Genomic DNA, 19473 nt, shown 5'->3' on the forward strand with positions numbered 1-19473 from the left:
TTTCACAACTCCATTTAAATATTAGGCCTCGCCCTGTATGGTAGTATCCCAGTTCCTGCCAGTTTTACAACTTAATGCAATGGCTTGGCCAAAAAGTGACCTAATGTGCATAAATTCTTGTGATCTAAAACACTGGTATTGAAAAGCTAAGCACTCATGCCTGTTAAGACAATAAACTCTCTTCCTTCTGTTGCAAACCTCAGCTTGTATCCTCTGAGCTCCACTGCCCTTCTTACAGTCCCACTTCCTGCTGCTCAGTAGGCAAAGGATTAGCATTAAGCTAAGCATTTCAAAGCCTTGTCTGTAAATCTCTGGATCCCATAACTGCAAAAGCTGATGAGAAAGTTCCATCACTACTGAACATCAGGTCACCTACCAGGAATGCCTCTTTGTTTCTGCAATATGTTATTTATTTACATTCTGTCTTTCTAGCTGGAGTTTCCAGAGTATGACATGTCCAAGAGCTTAAACTCAAGTAAATTTGGAAAGACTTCCAAAGTCCTTAAGTTTTTAAATTCCCTTAAAACACAGACTTCAAGGAACCAAATTACACAGGCACCCCTAAAAACACTATTCTTCCCCCTTGATGATGTTGCTGTGTGTGATGTACTTCACATTCCATGCATATTTTCCCCTTCTAGTAGGAACGTGATCTTTTGATTAAGTTTTCCTATATGCTGGGGAGGAAGAAAGACGTGAAACCAGCAAGACATGTCTGGAGTTTTCACTGGATCTTAGTGTACCAGTATTAACCCGATCTCCTATTGGTTCAGATTTTGAGTGTATTAAAATACATATTTCAGTAATTTAAAAACTATTAGAGTAGACATTTGAACTTTTATTCATGTTTTAGAAACTGAAATCACACACCCGGTCAAGAAACTCATGAAAGGAAATAAGACTTTTATTTGTAATTAAGAAAGTTGTAAATAATGGCTAAAAGTCACTGCTGCCCAAGATGCTCATTTTTCAGAAGCCAGAGCCTGCAGGTGCTGCATGTTCAGGACACAGCAATCTCAGGATTTCACCCACCAGTCAGACACTCACAGCTCTCAGCACTGACCAGGACAGGTAACTAAGGTCCAAGTCCCACCTCATTGACTTCCACTGCTCCATACAAAGGCTGCCAATGAGAGCCATTTTTAAATGTCTGTCCAGCAATTCCTTTCTACACAGTGATCCTTAGTATGAAAAATTATATAGTTATTAATTTATTTCTATGCATTATATTTAGAAACAGAAACATGTACATTTTAATCCAACAAACTATTCATTCATTTGGAGCATTATGCTGGGTGAAGGCTACTGATGACAAAGTTTTCACAGATATGAAATTGAAATAAAAGTCAAATACAAGAAAAATCTCATTATTTGGAGAAATCTTTATTAAACATTTTAATACAATATTCAATAGTAAAAAAATAATGTCATGCATATGTAGAGGTTTTAGGCAGGGATCTCAGACAAGGCATGTGGTGAAATTGATTTATTTTACACTGAAGTTCAAAACATCTTTTTAATTATTACTTTATGAAGACATGTTTAGAAAAAATATACAATATCAATATCTTTCACGGTTGTTAACAAAAATCTAAAAACAGAAATTCATGTTTTCACACTCTATATAAAATAAAAGCAAAGAAGATTCCCTTCAATTTAACTTCTAACTTGTGAAAACATTTGGGTATGGCCAGTGTCTAAAGTTTTATAATATTAATTTGTTGTAATTATTTTCTGTTGATACATTTATGCAAAAATTTAAGAAAACATTCTTAAGTCAGTAGACTCTGATAAACTGCTGGTTCAATTCCAAATAATGTTTATTTTTTAGAAATTTTAAAAGGAAATATGCACTAACCACTTTTAATATTGGTTGTCCCTATACACAGATCAATAAAGAACAATATCCTGGCTTATGACATATAAACCCAGTGTAATTTTTACAATACAAGAAAATTACCAGAGGATATTTGATGAAATTTTAAGACAAATTGCATAGTCTATTAAATGGCCCTCAAAAATGAAAAAAAAATGTAATCTACTATCAAAATAATAATCTACTTACAAATATTGCATCTTGCTTCTGAAATTCTTTAAAAACAGCTGCTATAAATACTAAGTCATTTTGCTCTGACAGAAAACATTTGATTTGACAGGGAATTCTACATTAATTATCCTTAAAGAAACATGTCCTGAACTTGTCCTAGAGACTTCTGAATGCAAAGTAAAACCACCACATAGTTTTTTAATATAGCAGAATTTTCAGTTCATGATAGCACTAGATCAATTCTGTATCTCCAAATTTAGGCACACAGTCTGATTATGTAAGATGGAAAAGGCAGATCAAGCCTTTGAAAATATAGACCCAGCTAACAAACATGCTAACAACTTTGGTATCTAACAAGGCCACCCCAGAATAATTGCCATCTACCAAGTATCAGTATTCATTTTACAATTTTACCTTACTTTCATGATTGACTTTAATTTTAGTGATAATCACTACAAGGTCATGTTCACAACCCCACCAGAATCTACAGTAACTGGTACATGTAGCAGTTACCTGAATGTAACAGGAGGAGTTTGTTTAAATGTACATATCAGTACAAAATCAAAGAAGTCTCTAAAAACCAGCCTCCCTGTCAAACTGAGAACAGTAATACTGGCTTGCACTAAGTAGTCTGGGTTTACTAAAGAGCTCTGTATCTCTGCCTCTGTTGACGTAATTTAATACAAAAATGAACCCACAGCATCATCCTGACTAATTTTTCTGAGTAAAATTCACAAATTTAGAGTAACCTCATCACTGCTTTTTTGAAAGACAGATGGAAAATAGATTGCCAAGCAGCTTCCAGTGAAAAGCTTAGCCCCTCCACTTGCCCTTAGATCACAAAGTCATGAGCCAGGAAAAGAGCAAACATATCAAAGTATAATTCCCATTCCCATTCATACATAAACTAAAAATTCATAAAAACAAGTTGAATTCCTAAGAACGGAACAAAGATAATTTTTTTCTAATCCAGTCTCTGATCCAGCTCCCCACAGAAACTGATTCTTACTGGATTACTTCCAATTAGCAACACATGACTATACAACATCTTCAGCAACTGTGGTGTCAAAAATTTGGTAATAAACTTGATTTTTCATTGCGTCTCTGACATTATAGGACTTGATGAAGCATTCCAGCCATGGCAATTCACCTACCAACAAAATCCAAATTACTGTTCAATATTCATTCTAATTTTTATAGGAGGAAAGTATAACTTGAACAAGATCTTAACTACGATATCTAAATGTATACAATAGTTAATACAAAGAAAAATTGTTAACTTTGAAATTCCAATTGGTATCTTTTAAGTTTCCCACAAGATCTGAATTGGTGTTCGGTGACAGTCTTCCAAGACTTGTACTCCCTGCACCAGCACTCCACGAAACACTTGGACCCAGTAGTCATGCCACAGAAAAAAAATACATATACGTAAAGACTTTCCAATAATAAAACTTCATCTCCACGTGTCTCAATGAGACAATTTCACTGGTCTCAAAGGGAAAATCCTTAACAATCTTTATTACAGGACAACTTTTTTTAAGTATGGCAAAGACTCCAGGGTGATTGCAGGGGTCACTGACAGCCATGTACTCACAGTATGCTCTGGAGGTTGGAGCTGCATCACACATCCATCAACCCTGGACATGTGTAGTTTAGGCAGAGCTACTTTCTGCCACAACACATACACTGCACAAAAATCTCTGTAAATGGATTTGGATTAAGCATTGCTCAATTTCCATGGATATTTCCTATTGCAAGGGATGCTCTAAGCCAGCATCAAAAGCAGGATATCACCCAAAGCATGTGCTTTGGGAAATGGAATTTGCTTTCCATTTTCCCTACTGTGCTGTGACATTTCAGAATGAGGGTGTTCTGGTTAACATCCATATGAATACAGATGGCATATTAGTGGCTGCACAGGCATGACTGTATTCACACACCACTGCATGCTACGTGAGAATTTAATGAACCATTTATTGTCTTTCTCAAAGGTAGAATTACTATGAAAGACATGCTTCAGAACAAATTAACATGAACCCTGCTTTCAAGCTCCAGCATTTTTCTGTATTGAGTTTTGCCTGTGCCTAAGTTGAATTCTAAGACTTTTCATATGCAATAGCAGACTGAAAGACCGCATCCCTTCCCACCCCCCTTTTAAAATATCAGCAAACTGACCTAATTTTCTTCCTGGAGGACAGAGCGTATTCATGGTCATCTGCATCTTTTGCTGAAGAAAATTATTAGTTAAGATTTCAGAGGCAGGAATTTGGAAAAACTTCTCCTGAAAGAGAACAGAAGAATATGAGGTGTTGAAAGAGGTGTAAGAAATCATTAGTCAGAACCTTGATTGCACGTTCTTGTAGGAAATAAAAATCAGGTAACACAACAGAATAGTATTATTTCAAAAAACTGTCTGGATACAGAAAAAACCCGAGCTGTCTGAAAAAATTAGTCTGTTTGTATTAGTCTGTTGAGTATTTATGGACTACAGCCACCCAGAAAGCACACATGTCAGTCTCTATACATAACTGGCAGATATTCCTCATGAACCTCCATAACCAGAAAACATCAGACAATGTCGGGCCAGAGAGGATGGGCAGTCCACCTCAACAGTCCCTCATATCTTGAAAGGAAAAAAAATCACTTGAAAACAAGGGGAACTGCAACCTGGCCTTATATTTGTGGAATTCTTTTAGTGTGAGTTTCATTTGCTAGCAGTTTTAGAAACTATGGAAAAAAGGCTTATACTGTGGAGTACACTTGTGAATGGAGACAGAAAATAACAAACAGAACATTAAAATGTTAAATAAACATTTTCTGTGTATTATTAAACTACATACATTAAGCATGACTGAAAAAACTAAAAGTTTACTCTTTCCAAGTTTGTTGCCTAATTTTGGATCTCTAAAGGCTTGTCATCTTATTTCTTGTCATAGTGAGCTAAGATTTTTGGTAGTAATTTCTCATTATTGTTAAGAGATACAAATACAGTATAATCTGCCTCTGTATAATTTTTGTATGACATGTTTAATGGTAATGATCAGAAGTTAGAGGATAATCCAGCAGCAAAAATTACAGAGATAACTTTCTCTTCTCTCTCTTCAGTCTTCTTCTGACTATAGAACTTCTTCATTTTTTCCCTTCACTGACTTTTTCTGTAGGGAGGGGAGGAAAGAAAAGCACTGTGTTCTTACAGAAGTGCAACTGGAAGCTAATGTAAAGCTGCACTTCAAAGCAGCCCAGTTCCTTCTCAGGTGGTGCTGAAGGACTGGAGTTTAGGCTTGGAAACTCTTGGCTTGTCTTTGAAGTACCAGCAGCAGGAATGCGAGCAGCTGGCACTTCAGAAGAAACTGTGGGTATTTTCCTGCAGCTAAACTGTAGTATTGAGCAGTATCTGCTAAGAAAGTGAGCCACCCTGAAGTAAAAATTTTTGGAATTCTGCATCAAGAGATGGTTTAAATCTTTTCCCCCAACTTCATTTTGCAGTTTTATTTTTCTTGATATAAAAACAAAAAATGACAGTAGAAGGAAAAGATGAATGACTGAAATGGGGATTGTAGTCTTTGATTTCCTTTGCTGTTAAAACACCATGTAGTTTAAGAAAAAACACATTTTTCCTGATACTATTTTTACTTACAGTATTAAAATTAAACAAGGAAGAGTATTCTCTTTAAAGTCCCATTCAAAGTAATCTAATATAATGGTGGAAAATGTGCGAATATATACACATTAAACAACACTACTGTGCAGAAAAAAGTCCCACTAAATTCTTTTTCCTTCCCATTTTGTCACACCCACATTGCTGTGACAGAGAAACCATCCAGTCTTCAGTGTCTCAGGCAGCAGCAATGGTCTTAAGTTGCTTCAGAGAAAACTGAAGATAGGTTAATTCTAAGGCTAGTAAAGTAGTTGAATAAATTGTTTCTGAAATCCAAGATAAATATCTGTACAGATATAGCTGCCTAGGGAAAGAGGGCCTCCTTACCTCATGATCATTACTGAATGGAGAGATTCCATTGAGAGTTAAAAAAAGAGGTAATGAGATTTTGAACTGACGCAGAAGTTAGCTGCATAAATCCTGAGACATTCCTATCATTCACACAGCATTCAGGCTGCATAATTTAACATTGCCAGTAAAAAAGAAGTTCAGCCACAGGAATATATAAAAGTTTATGGAAATACAAAATAATCTATCTTCAAGCTTCATTTTTGTTTTTATGTTTTAATATTCTATACTCTGTACAGTATTAACTTATAATATTGTAATTATTCCCACAAAACACTGCAGGTAACATAGAATGAGTATTTGTGCACATATATTTACCATTTTAAAAACAAAATCCAAACTCTCATCATCTGTGAAGTCTACCTTTACCTAGATTTACTTACATAATCAAAAAGGTATGCATTTAGTGATGCTGTTTCATCAACCAGTGTAAACTTCATAATAAAAACATACTGGAGCAGTTCAATACCTAAAACTGAAGAAAAAAAATGGATATTTCTCTGAGAGAATATGCAAGGCAAACTATAACAACTCGACCTGACAATATCCCTTTTGTAATAGTAGCTGACTTTGAATACTGTCATTAGTCTAAATTAACAGACCAAAACAGAGGCTCTGCTGTATGACAGCAAAATGTAATTTATCTCTTGAGACAACACTAGGATTTTCCTAGAAACACTTCGATAGATGAGCCCATAAAAACACAAAGATTTTTAAGTACTTATTCCCATGCTAGAGAACAAAAAAGCTAATATTTGCTTAGATCTTAGATCCGACCTTAGTAGGATCCTCCTATTCCTGTGTTCTTTTCTCCAAGGAAGATTAAAGGTGAGGTTCTCTTAATTCAGTGGTAATAAGAATTCCACCTGAAAACTGTCTTCTGAGGAAAACAGTTTATTTGATATGATGTAAAAAAATCTACCAGGCTTTTTCAGAAAAAAAACTTTGCTGGCAGTTCTGAAAGTATTTTTGCTCTGCATCACTCTTTTCTGAGTGCACCTACTTAAACTGGTAGTCATTTTATGTTCAACTGATCTGATAGACTTGCAGGTTTATAATTTAGCCTCAAAATACAGCTGATAGAAGAAAAATATACATAAAATAGTGCAACTGTCAGGAAGCATTAATGAATATTGTTTTCATTTTGAGAATTAAATCTCAATCATTGCCAGTTAAATATTACTTTACAATTATTTAACAGGATACAATTATGAAAGTTTATTTAAGAAAATCACTGTATTCCTCAAAGTTTTCTTCTTTTAGAAAGTGTTTATGAAACTTATATACTGCTAGATATTCCAACTTAATACATTAGAAAATGAATTGATAACACATGCAAATATTCTTTTTCCTTAATGCCTTGTAAAGTTTTAAACTCCATTTCCATAATTTTAACATATTGACTGCATATAGTAACACAAGGAACACATGAAGCACATGTGTTCAAGCACAAGAATACACATAATTTTTGTGGAATAATTCCTTTCATTTGAGTATTATTTCTTGCAGACTCTCTGGAACATGAAGTTTACAGAAGATAGAAGTCTAACTTGCATGAGTCATTAAGTAAGCCTGTCTTTAGTTCAGGTCAGAAAAACAGTATCTACAAAAGGAAAAGCAAGATTAAGTTCAAGGACTGCAAGTATGTACAGTTTAAAGGTAACATCTACAATCTAAAATTATTGACACCTGCACTATTGTGTTACTATTGATACCAATGATAGAAAAAACTAGTCAACATATAAATTTTTTTAATTCATACTACAATTGCTCCAAAAGCAACTATGTTATTTCAACTGGTAAAAGGCAAACAAATGTTACAGCACCATATACAAAATTGTTCCAAAAGTAACTATGTTACTTAAACTGGTAAAAGGCGAAAAAATGTTACAGCACCATATTCAACATGACCATAATTACATGCTTTCTGCACAAAACTGCAACCCAGAACTGCAAATCAAACAATTTCACATCAACACTTCAGAATCAAAGGACAAAGTATTTCAGGACAGTATCGCGTCAGCTAACCTTGTGCTATTTCAGTTGGTTCCCATGATGGCTGCTGTTCTGCTGCAATGGAACTTAAATTCTTCATAGGCTTTGGAGTTGAACACTGCTTGCACCTAGCATTTAAAACAAGATATTGAGACCAACCAAACATTGATATATTTGTCCTAGAAGAGTTCTGCACAGAAAAAAACAAAACTCTGATTTTCTTACACAGTGGAAATGCAGAAGTATTTCTATTGCTGCTTGAAGTAACTATTTTACCAGACACACCAGCTTTAGAGCACAAACCCTTACAGCTGTTTTTTAACTATCCATGAGGAGAAATAAATCTGGAAGACTACTTCAGTGATTAGACAGGAATAAAACTGTACATCAAGGCTGAGAGAGCTGGGGTTGTTCAGCCTGGAAAACAGAGGGCTCCAGGCAGACCCTACTGAGCCTCTCCACAGATAAAAGGAGCTTATAAGAAAGATAGACAGAGAGAGACTTTTAACCAGGGCCTGTAGTGAAGAACAAGGAACAACATTTTTAAACTGAAAGAGGGTAGATGTAGATTGTGCAGAAAGAAGAAACACTCCACAAAGAAGGACCTGAGGCACTGGAACAGGAACTGTGGATTCCTTATACCTGGAAGTGTCCAAGATGAGACTGGATGAAGCTGAGCAATGTGGTGTAGTGCAAGGTGTCTGTGCCCAAGGCAGGGGGTTGGATTAGATGATCATGAGAGGGTCTTTCAACCCAAACCATTCTATGATTCTAAGATCACTACATTGCTAAACATATGCTCATATGCCACTACTTCTCACTTTGTAAAAGTAGTAATGAATCTGAATTTGTAGCACACTCTAAACCCATTACAGAGTTACAGGAGAAATTTGGCTTTGCCTATGTTAAGAATATTAACAAAGAGTTGTTAAAACAATCTATTTTATTCCTGGTGTATTTACATCAATTATTATAAATTTTACACATGACATAGTAAGCTAATGTTGCAAGTGGATATTGAAGAACTGTTTTCAAAGTTGCTTCCATTTACCTCATGGAATGAAATTACAGAACAAAACTACTTGTTCCAAATTAAGCTTCTGTATTAGTATATTATAGTTAGAACTTAAAATAAACATTTATTGTCTTTTAGAATGTCATAAAAATCCATAAAACTGCTTCTGCTTAAGTGATATAGTCAAGTCACTTTTTTCCTTTAAAAAACCTACTCAAACTCCAATAAACAAACTTAACTGTGATTTTTGCTTTTTATATTCAGTGTGTCTATGTTTATTTTTATATATAAATGAATATACATGCAAATACACGCACATAGAATTCATTCTACCACACAAAATCTTCTAGACTTTGCTAAGTATACGCCACTGACAAAAACATGCATGAAACATAGCTCTGAAATTTAGTGAGCTGTAGCTCATATTTGTGAGGTTCCCTCCTAAATATCTGATAAACCATTTACTTTTATCGTCCAACCATTTGCAAAGAGAACAACATCTGAAGGTGACTTGTGTATAGCTGGGGAAATATATGAATATGGATTATGAAAGTACAAGCAGAAATACTTTGTATTGGTGAAGATCCTGTCCCACTAGGAGTTCCCATATACTGCCTTTATTTAAAAACTGCAGGCAACAATATCCGTAAAGGTCAAAACTATATATGACAGAGAGAAACAATTATCTGTATTCATTTTATGGATGGCCCCTTATGGGAAACCTTAGGGTTCGCAGGAAACATGGAATATTTCTGCATAGGAATTTTTTTACTGCCTGCAGACCTAGCATAGCACCCCTTTTGCACCATGCTCTGCCTGAACAGCAGAGAGAGAAGACTCAGTAGCTTGCATGGAGGATACTGGTATTTCTGAGCTCAGCAGCTGCATGCTGCTGGGCACTGGGCGAACACACTGCTGACAGCTCTTACTGAGCAGGAACATGGCATTGCATGGCAGATCACACATACCAGACCTAGGTGTGGGTACTGTATTCCACAGCTTTGGAACTGTGGAATTCAGAAACCTGTTGAAGTCATCTCTACAGTGAATGACATCCACGAACAGGTAAGGCACTTTGCAGTGCTGTGGATCACAGTAAGTTACAAATGGTAAGGAAAGGCTGTCCAAAATCCCTCACTGCTTCCAAACCTCAAGCTTGCCCAACACTAAGAGAGAGAATCAGTTGTAGATTGGCAGGCTATTTAGATATTATCTGTTATGCTGTATATATATATATATATATATATCTAAACCCCGTCAGCATACAGTTTTAAAAACAACATATGTTTTGACTTTAGTCTAAGTGAGACCAGAAGATGGAAGATCTGGACAAGAAGAGGTATTTAGGTACTTTGCACTCCACATGTGTTTCCATTTCTACAGGATACTGCCTGGCCCACGCACCACAGACAAGACTGAAACTGGAGTGCTGTGTAAGATTTACAGATCAAGAGCCAAACTGCAGTCAGTCATTTGATACCAGGTATTAGATGATATGGCATTTCATCCCTGATGTCAGTACTGTGGATCATGCTATGTATTTTACAGAGAATCTTTGGGTAAGTTATCCCTTCAAGCACTGCAGTCTGAATTACTGAAGAAAATGCTAGCTATTAGTGCAACTAGTGAAACATCAACAAATACTTTTAACCTACCCATAATATTTTACATTCCCTTTTAGAAGAAAAGGAGCAGAAAGATCTAGTAATTCAAGATCATCTTCTGTGGATCTCACAGGAACAACACACTTGAATCTTTTTGTAAGCTTCCCGATTTCTTTTAGTGTTCCACCTATTAAAAACCAAAAAAACACAGTTTCTTTAACAGTAGTCAGAAATAAATTGAACAACTTACTCAGCTGATTTCAGGGCCTTCAATAATAATTGATATCCACTACCAAAAACTCAAGAAAGAGTCCAATACCTTCTCACTTTTACTCAACAACAGACTCAATTAAGAAACAAAGATGGACATTTATCAAAGCAGATGCCTTAATATCTTCCTCATAGCTAACAGTGCAACCAAGAGGTTGTATTTAGTTAACACCACTTTCATATAATTACTCCTATGATTTTACTAGCCATTTTCTTAGAAAAAAATCAAAGCAACCAAACTGACATTTTATATGCACATATCCACACACAGACATACTTAGTTACTGAAACTTTAATATCTGAAAATAGATTTACCGAGTTGTATTGCTCACACTGTTCTAGGAAAATAGAGAAGAAATAGATTTCTTTTTTTTTCCAGAAAGAAAAGGTCAGATTGAAGTCAGTTGGGAACACGTCAGAAATAAAGCAGCTATCAGAACTAATTTAGTATAAAAGAAAGCAGAAAACAGAAGGTGTTTTGTCATTGACCCTCACACAAAGGACCACCTGACTTACATTTGCTTATTCACATCACTACTTGAGCACAATTGAAAGCTTTGTTTTGAACTCTGAATGGTGCTATATGCAATTTGTTATTTTTATAATATAAAAATTCCTCAATAGTATTCTTGCTAAACTGCTTTGTTTAAAGGTCAGTGGCTATTTCTCTTTCCTGAGGAAATCTGATAAAGACCACACCAAACAAAAAAAAAAACACTGAGAGAAGCTCTATTAATCTGAAACAACAGTGACATCCAGAGGCTGATGAATTTAATTCGAGGCCTGTATTACCAGAAGCCTTTCAAAACTTTCTATATCAATACTAAAAATAGGCTTGTTTAGAAGACTTGGCAAATTTTTAAATCAGAACTGAAAAGCAAGTAAGCACAGATAGCATAAAACCCCCATATTCAGATGTTAATTTTAGCATAACCAACAATAAACAATATTGGCACAGTTTTAAAATATACAGAAGCAGCTTACAAGACCTTTACAGACTACAATCTCCTCTTTGCACAACAGTAATTTACAGTTCCAGCTTAGTTTTTCTTTTCTTTGCAGATATCTTTATGATCATCACTACTTAAACTGAATACAACTTCAACACATCTTTACTTTGTATATACACAGATTGGACACAGTGCTATAAAAATTGGTATATTTGCAATTTAACTTACCTTCTATCATAATCAAGGTGTCTTCAGGATGTTGAAGCATTTCATCATGCTTCACAAAATGGATGGCTATTTCCCTCTGTTTCTGCTCTTGTGTAGTCCATGTTACAGATTCATACCAGGATGTATTGTGTAATTCTGGGTTTGGGGCAGTACTGGCAGAGCCATGTAAAATGAAGTCAAAGTCATCTCTATCTGGAACTTCTTGCCTAAAACCATTTCCAAATTGAGTTAAGTATGTTCTAACAGCCTCTCCTTGGGCAATCTACCAACAAGGAAGACAGTATATATATACTCCAAATAAATATTATGATAGAGTCATGAGAGTCAAAGGACATACAGGAAAAATATCCTCATTGTTTTATCATTTTAAACATTAAGAGTTGTATAGTATATTATGACCTTCCATGTTACTAAATATGCTAAGTAATACGCTAACTTATCTAGGAGCAGAGGCAGCCTAGTGGCTACATCCCACACAAATGAAAATCCATGGAAAACCAAATCTATCAGCTTTATGTGATTTCAGTTGGGCCTTAGAAGGGCCAAAAACTGCATACCACATCATTAGAGTGAAAAGACTATATAAACTTATGTAATTTCAAGTTTTATGTTTTAGTCTGTTTGACTTAGCATAAACTGAGGGAGAAAAAAGAAAAAAAAGGACAGGACCAGGATAGCTTCACATAAGTACTGTCAAGGGAAAATCTGCAACTCTGCACCACACAGTTTCTATGCTGTCCTGCTGGAGTGCACCATTCGTGCATTTCCACTTGTCATACACAGAGAAGCAATAATGCAGGCCATTCAAATCACACAAATATTATAGAATCAATTAGGTTGTAAAAGGTCTCTGAGAGTGTCCAAACCAGGGCAACAAAGGCACTGAAGGCCCTTGAGGGGAAGCTGTATAAGGAGCAGCTGAGGTCACTTGGTCTCTTCAGCCTGGAGGAGACTGGGGGGAGACCTCACTGCAGTTACAACATCCTCCTGAGGGGAGAGGAGAGGCAGGCACTGATCTCTTCTCTGTGTTGACCAGTGACAGGACCCAAGGGAATGGCCTGAAGTTGTGTGATTTCCCTGATATTTTTGGATCTAGAAAAGATGCCTTGCCTGGAAGATGCACTTTCATCAAAGATATTAATTCATTTGGAGACTATTATACCTCTTTGCATTTACTATTTTAAAACTGTAATAAAGAGACATTTAAGATACTTCTATACAACTACGGTATGGAAAAAACTGTACTGCTGCATATGCAAATAAAGAAAAAAATATTGTTTTGAAAGCACTCAAAGGGTTCTGTAAATGGAACTCATCTGATGTTTAAAAAATCTACTTATTACAAGTGAGTTTCAAATCTTTGCAGATAATGATACACATTTACATTCAGCTTATCTTACACAAAAAAAACCCCGCTGAAAACACACTGAAAATCTAGGCATCCCAAAACATAGAGAGCAATTCCTAGTTATTCATACTGTGCAAAACACTTACAAAGAGTTGCATTTGGAACAATGAAGTTTAACAGACTGATGGAGCTTTTGGGGTTTGTAAGTTCTCAGCTTTGCTCTAATGCGATACTGTTGAGGAGCTGTGCTGTTTGTTATGGTTTTCAGTTCTGTAGTACTCAAATCCTGATGATCTGTTAATACTGCAAAACAATACACGGAGAGATGAAAAAGCACCATGCATACTATTCATCACCATCATATTTGTAATACTGGAAATGGCAATCGCAGGTATGCATTTCTCCTGATTTCCAACTTTTCTTTCCTTCCCAGCTGCAGGCTTAGTTTTATCAATAGGACTTGTTATTACAGTCAGTAAGATAAATCACATCAGGCTGCGGGAGCATGGTGTACTTCAGCGTACACAAACACAACATGTACAAAACCTAAATGAAAGTAGAATATACAAATATGCTCTATTCCGTTTAACAACAAATAAACCCAGTACAACATACATGCATTTATACTCTTGCAATTTATACTCTTAGAATAGCTCTTCCTATAATAACCTTTAAGATAATGTTTCAAAACTACTTTTGTTCTTCAGCAAAATTAAAATTCACCGTAAGGTCAAAAATGTTACCTACCGGTAACAGATAACTGCTGACATCTCTGTAAGTGCAATTCAAGATCTAAAATAAAGAAGAATTTCCTAATTATTTTCCTTCCTTCTTTTCTTTTTTATCATACAAAAATGGACATATGGACATCCATATGGAAACATACAAACAGGTATGGAGATAGACAGGTAGACACACAAAACCAAAAGCTGAACAAATGAAAACAAAAATCCCAATAATGTATGAAAACAATAGAACAACAACAACAAAAAAGCAATACAAAACAAAAACAAAACCAAAAAAAAAACCCAAAAAAAAGCAACAAAAGTAAGCAGGAGACATACATTGCATATCAAGAGTTAATATATTAGAGGGAAAGTTAGCATATATATTAAATAGAAATTCTTATCAAAGTGAACACTTTTCAGAAGTATACTCTGAATGATCTGCTGACATAAATTGTATTCATCCCTTGTAGTCCTTCTGGACAAGAGCATAAATACATTATTTTAAGACCAATACAGACTGGTCCTCCCTCTGAACAACCTCTACTACACATAGATAGTGCAGTAAATAGGCACAGATTTTTTTCTAAATTTTCATTTATGGACTGGACATGAAGCATTTATTTATTCTTGACTTTTGCATCTTTTTAGAGATATCCTATGTTTTTATGTTAATAATGGCTGAGTAACACAGATTTTTAAAACCTAGAAGCAAAGATACAAACAATGTCCAACCAGCTTTAGAGTTTAATTCCCTTTTAGTTATTCTTATCCTGGGCTAAAAATACCATTCAGAAAGTAATATGGGGTCTGTAGAACTGTCTATAAGGTATCACTATTCCATGGAAGTGCACATTACACCTCTGCCACTGACACAACTTTCCATCCAACAGCTTAAGAAGGGCTCCTCAACATGCAGCTGTTTAGTAGTATTTTCATTGCCTGTCCCTGCAGAATTTCCCTTTAGAGGGAGGCACTTACAAAACTCTGCTTTGTGATCTAATATAGTATGATTAAAAACACCATCTATGTTTAAGAATTTATTCACTAACTCCTACAAAAGTATCTTTCCATGTAATATGAAATGCTTATGCTGGAAAACAAGAAAGAGTAATGTAAATTTCCAGTCTAATAAACTGAAAGAATTCTTTAGGGCTTTGAATGTGAAAGTAGCATTACACACATAGAGAAGCAGTAACTGTGACCTTATCTTGACCATATATATAGATATTAGAAGAAAGAGCAAATCAGCTTTCAGTTGCTCTTACCTGTAACATTGCCAAAAGTGCTGTCGATGTCCATTGAACACATGCTTTCCATATTCTGACTGTCTGTCAGATTCACAGATTCTAAGAATCTAAAGATAAATGACAAAATATTTTATAATCTAAAGAAATCTTTTATATATCATTATACAAATATATATATATGGGATTACATAGACACTTACATGAAACCTATTTATTATCAATACACAGGTATAATGTTCAGACACAGATGTTCCAGCAGGGACATAAAACTCAAATGAACCATGATTTTCAGAAGATTATATTAATGATGCAGATGAGACACTTTCCAAATCACTTCTGGAACATTAAACACAAAATAGTGCCAAAAGAAATATGTACTACCAGAAACAGAATTCCTGATAATGGAATATGGACTTTGGTTACTTAGCCTTTCCTAAGGAAGAAAAAAAGTTTACAACATTTGGAAGAAGGGGCAGATCACTCAGCAGGACTACAAGGATTTTATGCAGGCAGAAAATTAGAAGTGCCAAAATCTGAGTAGAACTTAATATGGCTACTGCTGTATGAGACAACAAAAATAGCTTCTCTAAATATATCTTCAACAAAAGGAGGGCTAAGGAGAATCTCCATCCTTTATTGGATGTGGGAGGAAACAGTAACTAAAGGCCAGTGTACTTCACACCTTCCTTACCTCCGTATTAATAATAAGACCAGTTATTCTCTAAGCATCCAGACTCCTGAGCTGGGAGACAGGGATGGGGAGCAGAATGAAGTCTCCTAATCTAAGAGGAAATGGTCACTGACACACTACACCACTTACACAGATTTAAGGGGCTGGCTGGGAACTGTCCATGGATACAGAGGGAGCTGGCAGAAGTGCTCAAAAAGCCACTTTCTATTATTTATCAGCAGTCCTGGGTAAGTGAGGAGGTCCCAGTTGAATGCTGATGGTTATCTACAAGAAAGGTCAGAGGGGCAATCCAGGGAACTACAGGCCTGTCATCCTGAGCTCAGTGGTGGGCGTCATGGAGCAGATCACCCTGTGTGCCATCATGTAGCACATGAAGGATACCCAGGGGATCAGACACAGCCTGCAAGGGTTTATGAGACATGGCTTGACCGACTTCATGCTTGACTGACTTGATCTTCTTTTATGACAAACTGACCTGCTTAATGGATAAGGAAACAGCTGTGGATGTTTCCTGGACCTTAGTAAAGCCTTTGACACTGTTTCCCACAGCCTTCTCCCACAGACACTGAGTGTCATGGCTGGGACAGGAGCATATTTACTGGGTAAAACACTAGCTGGATGGCTAGACCATCCAGAGAGTGGTGGAGAATGGAGTTACCTCCAGCTGGTGGCAACTCATAAATGGTGTTCCCCAGGGCTCAGTACTGGGGCCAGTTCTGTTTAGTATCTATACTAATGATGAGGACAAGGCGACTGAGGGCACGGCACCCTCAGTAAGTTTGCAGATGACCCCAAGTTGAGCAGGAGTGTTGATCTGTTGGAGTGTAGGTAGGCTCTGCAGAGCACTCTGGACAGGCTGGACTGATGGCCAAGGCCAAGTGTATGAGGTTCAACAAAGTGAAATGCACTTGGGTCACAACAACCCCATTCAGCGCAACAGGCTGAGACAGAGAGGCTGTAAAGAGGCTCAGCCGAAAAGGACCTGGTGAAGGGGCTGGAGCACAAGTCCTGTGAGGAGCTGGCATGGTTTAACTTGGAGGAGAGGGAGCTCAGGGGGGACCTTAACACTTATCTCTACAACAAGGGGACAGGAAGTTGTATTGAGGTGGGGTCAGCCTCTTCTTCCAGGTAACAAGTCACAGAAGGAGAGAAAATGGCTTCAAGTTGTGCCTGGGGAAGCTTACATTAGATATCAAGAAAATTTTTTTCACAGAAAGGGTTGTCAAGCATTGGAAAAAGCAGCTCAGGCAAGAGTCATCATCCCTGGAGGTGTTTTAAAGTCATGCAGATGTGGCATTTAGAGACATGGTTTAGTGGGGCACTTGGACTTGATGATCTTAAAGGTCTTTTTCAACCTAAATGATTCTGATTCCTTGTAAGACAGTTTAGAAAAGAATGTAAATTATGTCCTTCATTGTGAACATCTTTAAATCTCACCACTTACAAGTAGCACTTACGCACAGGTTTAAAATGTGCATAATTAGAATTAAACTAATTAATATTGAAATCTTGATCCCTATTGTATTTTAATTTTGAAAAAAAATTGCCTTTATTTACGTATCCCTCCAAATACTTCTCATCTTGCTAAAGACATATTCTGTTTTTGAGTTTCTGATTCTTAGAAACATTTACAATTCTAAACTGTACAGCTGTTACATTAGCCTAGAGTTTTCAAGAATGATCTAGAGAAAACCAAACATCTACACATACTACTTACTCTTTTAGTTCCTTAACATCTGGGTTACTTTCTGGCAAGAGTCCTATTCCTCGACCATAACAGGTGCCACCATGAAGATGAAATTCCATGTGTGAGACATCTTCATTGTCAGCGCTTGCTTGTTTCGCATGAATGCTGTAAATTCTCAGAAAACTTCCAATCTGAAAGGAAAAGAAAAACCCACTTTGATAACACAAAGTTAGTTATTTACATGGAAAATTCTAGTGCTCATGAAGCTTCTTCCCTGTTTTAACTGAATCACAGAAGAGCTGAAGCTGGCAGGGACCTCTGGTGATTACCTCGTTCAACTCTTGTGCCCAAAGCAGAGTCAACTAGAGCAGACTTCTTAGGGCTGTTTCCAGCTGGGTTTTAAGTATGTTCAAGCATGGAAATTGCAAAACCTCTCTGTGTGATCTGTTTGTTTTGCTTTATCAGGAAACATTACTGGCAGCAAAGGGTCATTCAGAACCAGAATAAGCCTTCTTAGTAAATCTAATTCTCAAACACACTTCAGAAGACACACCAAACAAGTCAATACATTCCTTTCCCAAGGGCACAATTCGCCTTCTATATTCCCAACATAGCCTGACAGAGACTGACATTCTGTGATTTGTCCTGGGAATGATCACATTTAGCAACTGACCTCCTGTTAATCATTGTACATGTCTTACTATGTTTACATGTACATACAAACATATCTGCTTACTCAGATTTCTCCACCATATCTTACATTAGAGGTAACATAGCACCAGGAAAAAAGACAATATCTGTTAGAAACTGAAAGATCTTGGCATTTTTCCTATCTCAGTTAGATCTCCTTAGGTACATGAAGAATATGTTTCTTTTTTTGCTTAGAATGATTTTGTGCTTTCTGAAAGAGTTTTGTCAAGTTACACAAATGGATTTAAGCTAACTTATACAAGCATCTATTAAAAAGAAAGTTATGGAGTGGTGAACACTGAACACATCGTTATAAATTTGGTTTTATTTCAAAATACCACTCCCATTATCCCCCAAAGAAAACCCACACACCCAACCAAACAACCAAAACCTAGCCCAATGTTCTAAAGGCAGATAAAATGGAGACTCAATTACACAGCTACCAAATATACCAAATATATTTTAATATAATCTGAGATCCAGATAATAGCAGGGAAGCTACACATGCTCAATGACCTGGTTTTATATTAATTCTAAACATCTTTTAAATAACCTGATAGAAATGACAAATTATTTTAAATTTACTTCAATTAAAATTAATATTACAGCAGTCAATTTATTAAGTCATATTTCAGCTTGAGATCCAACTTTAACCAGTGGAAACTGAAAAAGTATTCCTATTTGATTGGATTGGTCATGTCATACTACAACACTTTTAAACACATGTATATATGCATAAAAGCAGATGGAGCAGCAACCTGTGTCTAGAATCCTCCTCTGTATCAAGGAACAAACTACGACTACATAATGCTGGTATCAAACTGCTCTTTTAAACAATAATCACACACGAAAAAGGCAGCATATTTTCCAATTCAGGCAGCAGGGACATAAGAAGTGCACTTCAGCCGGCACCTATTTTGCTTCTGGCATGGAGCTCTTACCAGACTTTTAATTGATCTGCTCTGTT

At 36.2% G+C, this 19473-nt stretch overlaps 1 protein-coding gene across 4 annotated transcripts in view; it reads right to left on the reverse strand.

The window, feature by feature from the left end:
* Positions 1-950: 950 nt before the first annotated feature.
* Positions 951-19473, reverse strand: part of POT1 (protection of telomeres 1) — a 60232-nt gene continuing 41709 nt past the window's right edge. Inside the window, exons 11-20 of one of the 4 annotated variants that reach the window (XM_053977667.1) lie at positions 17847-18007; positions 15457-15545; positions 14211-14255; positions 13610-13766; positions 12116-12321; positions 10719-10854; positions 8082-8176; positions 6437-6528; positions 4223-4328; positions 951-1181 (exon numbers count right to left, since the gene is read on the reverse strand). In XM_053977667.1, the coding sequence (XP_053833642.1) occupies positions 1036-1181; positions 4223-4328; positions 6437-6528; positions 8082-8176; positions 10719-10854; positions 12116-12321; positions 13610-13766; positions 14211-14255; positions 15457-15545; positions 17847-18007 (1233 nt within the window). In that variant the 3' untranslated portion in view covers positions 951-1035. The other 3 variants (XM_053977668.1, XM_053977669.1, XM_053977670.1) reach the window with 3 other exon arrangements.

This window comes from Vidua macroura, chromosome 5 (assembly GCF_024509145.1).
Source record: "Vidua macroura isolate BioBank_ID:100142 chromosome 5, ASM2450914v1, whole genome shotgun sequence".
In the NCBI taxonomy this organism is placed as follows: Eukaryota; Metazoa; Chordata; class Aves; order Passeriformes; family Viduidae; genus Vidua; species Vidua macroura.